Source organism: Apteryx rowi, unplaced genomic scaffold (assembly GCF_003343035.1).
Source record: "Apteryx rowi isolate R43461 unplaced genomic scaffold, aptRow1 scaffold_573, whole genome shotgun sequence".
Taxonomy (NCBI): domain Eukaryota; kingdom Metazoa; phylum Chordata; class Aves; order Apterygiformes; family Apterygidae; genus Apteryx; species Apteryx rowi.
Genome location: NW_020450842.1, coordinates 482,809 through 485,333, shown reverse-complemented (window position 1 = coordinate 485,333; position 2,525 = coordinate 482,809). Strand labels below are relative to the sequence as shown.

Sequence of the window (2,525 nt, the reverse complement as noted above, 5' to 3'; positions counted from 1 at the left end):
AACAAATGCATGAGTAGTTAATTTCAAACAAGTCATTTTCATACACCCGTTTATACATCTGATAGCTCTGATGATTTTATTACATAAATTTCCTTCTCCAAATCATAAATGGATTATTAACAAGCAGGTTGCTACCAAGCAGAATTCTTAAAGAATTATGTTACAGGCACCGTGCTGAAAATACTATTTTCATTTTATGGCATACATGAGCAACAAAATCTCCCAGAACTCCATTAAACACAAAGCACTGGAGTTTTAAAAACAACAGCAATTTAAAAACAATTTGCTTTTCTTTAAATTGTTTTCTATTTTAAATAAATAAATCTTTCTGTGCCCAAGTTCTGAATAACTGATGGATAAACCCTTTATTCATGTAGTATATAATAAAAGGCACAAATTTCACCAGCCAGTAAAACACAGAAGTGGAAAGTCACTTTACTATAATAGAAACTCCTACAAATAAGGTGACTTCTGCACTGTCTTCTCCAGCTGAATAAATCTATACTGCCTGGGACTAGAAAGGGGAAGGAAAATTCTCCTGGGGAACAACTCACCCAGATCCCCAGTCTTTCTTGGTGCCAAGGGGCTCCCACCTTCAGGAGCCTCAGCTGAATTTGCTCTTGGTAACTAACTACAGAGAGGTGCAGTCTTTTGCTAAGACAAATCCCAGGCTTGTTTATGGCTTTAAAGGTCAGCATAGTAACCTTTTGTGTTCATCTCGGACACAGATAGGTAGCCAGTGCTGATCCCAGCACTCTGCTGCTGTGTGATCCCAGCAGGATTTACCACCAGCTGCAGGCTGCCACGTACTCTACCGTCTCTTTGGTTTCTGACTGGCTGGAGGGTGCAGGTCTGAGCAGTTGTCCACAGCACCCTGGTCATGCGGAAAGTGTTGTATCCTGTCAGCAGTGCACTGAATGGAGAGCAATTCTGATCACTTACATAAGCTGATTTTATAGCCTCAGCTAACTTGTGTACCTAGAWAACAGCAGATGGACAAATGTCTGAAATCAGAATGGTCAGTCTCCCCTAGCTATTTCTCCATCGCTTCAGCTTTGTGTAGGTTGTTTTGTAGTCAGACTTCACTCATGCACGCTCCTAGATTGTGCTAAATAATTCTTCATACTAGTTCGTAGCTAAGTCATAACTTCAAGAACAGATTTTACTGCAATCCATTCTTCTGCACTATTCTTTTACCATTAGGAACCCTGTCATAATGTAGGATTTTGCATGGTCTAAAACAGTGATAATGGGAACATCTGTACAGTGCTTGGAACCAGTGGCTCCTACTTTTTGAAGTGGGAACAAGGGGAAAAACCTTGACAGAGCATTGACAGTAATCTTACATTCATTTTTCAGTATTAACCACTTGTTGCTAAGGGAACAGAACATAAAACCCAGGTAATACCTGGCCATGTTGCTATACCAGAATTTTATATTTCTTTTTTTGAGAGTATTTTATTTGGCAGTGCTTTGTAGCAGGAGAAACAGATATGGAAATCATCTAGAAACCAAGGTCTTACAACACAGAGCCCTGGTTCACTGTTAGACTGGACTGTTATAAATCAGTAAAAATGATGATAACATTATTCCCCCCCCCAACTCCTAACCTTATCAAAGTTAAAAAGTAAAATAAGAGCTGAGGCTTTCTCTGTGTTACCTGTTTGTTTATTAATGTAAAATATTTCTCCTTGTGTCAGATAACTTTCCCCAGATGGCCCATCAGAAACGGTTCATTGAACGGAAATACAGACAAGAGTTGAAAGAAATGAGGTGGGAAAGAGAGCATCAAGAGAGAGAGCCAGATGAGACTGAAGAAGCAAGGAAATAAAAGGAGGGCACGGAAGCAGAGACATATTTACTTACTTAATAACTCTGACTGTGGCCTGTGGAGACCTAACCTAGTTTCTTGCGGATGATGAATGAAGTGTGCCTGTTGGTATCAAATACAAAATCATAATCTCTCCTTAAAAAAGTGTGTATATAGAGAACATTTCTTCAGTTTGGTTTTAACTGCAAAGTTTTTTGTTTTTTTTTTCCCCACTGAGATTTGTTTTTAAGTCCTTTTAATTTTTATGAAAAGTTGTGGGATTATTTTTGTTGTTTTTAATGTCTTGTATGAAATAAATATTAATTTCAAAAATCTGTAGGAAGAAAAACTGTTTAACAAATGTCTCCTATGTCCAAATGCTATTGTGTCAGCGATCAGCAAAGTTATTGCATGAACTCAGCTACGGAGGAAGAAAGTGTTGTGACGTTAATTCAGCAGAGCACTTAAGCATGTATCTCACCCAAGTCTTGCAGCTATATGTACTTCTTGACTCTGCTAAAGCAGAGTCATAAATTTCTGGTCAGTAGATTGATTACTTTAGCACAGTAATTACTTTTGTTTTAAGCAGTGGAACTAGGATTCCATACCTGAAGAGTGACACTACAGTGTGTGGAAGGTTGGATTTTTGGTCTTTTAAGTCAGTATTTTAAACTTCTGGAAGAGGGAAGAAAAAAAAAAAAAGTAATTATGAAGC

The 2,525-nt window shown here is 38.0% G+C and overlaps 1 protein-coding gene across 4 annotated transcripts in view; it reads left to right on the top strand.

Moving 5' to 3' along the window:
- Positions 1-2,162, top strand: part of DROSHA (drosha ribonuclease III) — a 70,525-nt gene extending 68,363 nt beyond the window's left edge. For 3 of the 4 annotated variants that reach the window (XM_026082350.1, XM_026082351.1, XM_026082348.1), the window contains one exon: positions 1,701-2,159. In XM_026082350.1, coding sequence (XP_025938135.1) covers positions 1,701-1,831 — 131 coding nt within the window. In that variant the 3' untranslated portion in view covers positions 1,832-2,159. Of the gene's footprint in view, positions 1-1,700 lie in introns of all 4 variants that reach the window. The other variant, XM_026082352.1, reaches the window with a different exon arrangement.
- The last annotated feature ends 363 nt before the right edge of the window (positions 2,163-2,525 follow it).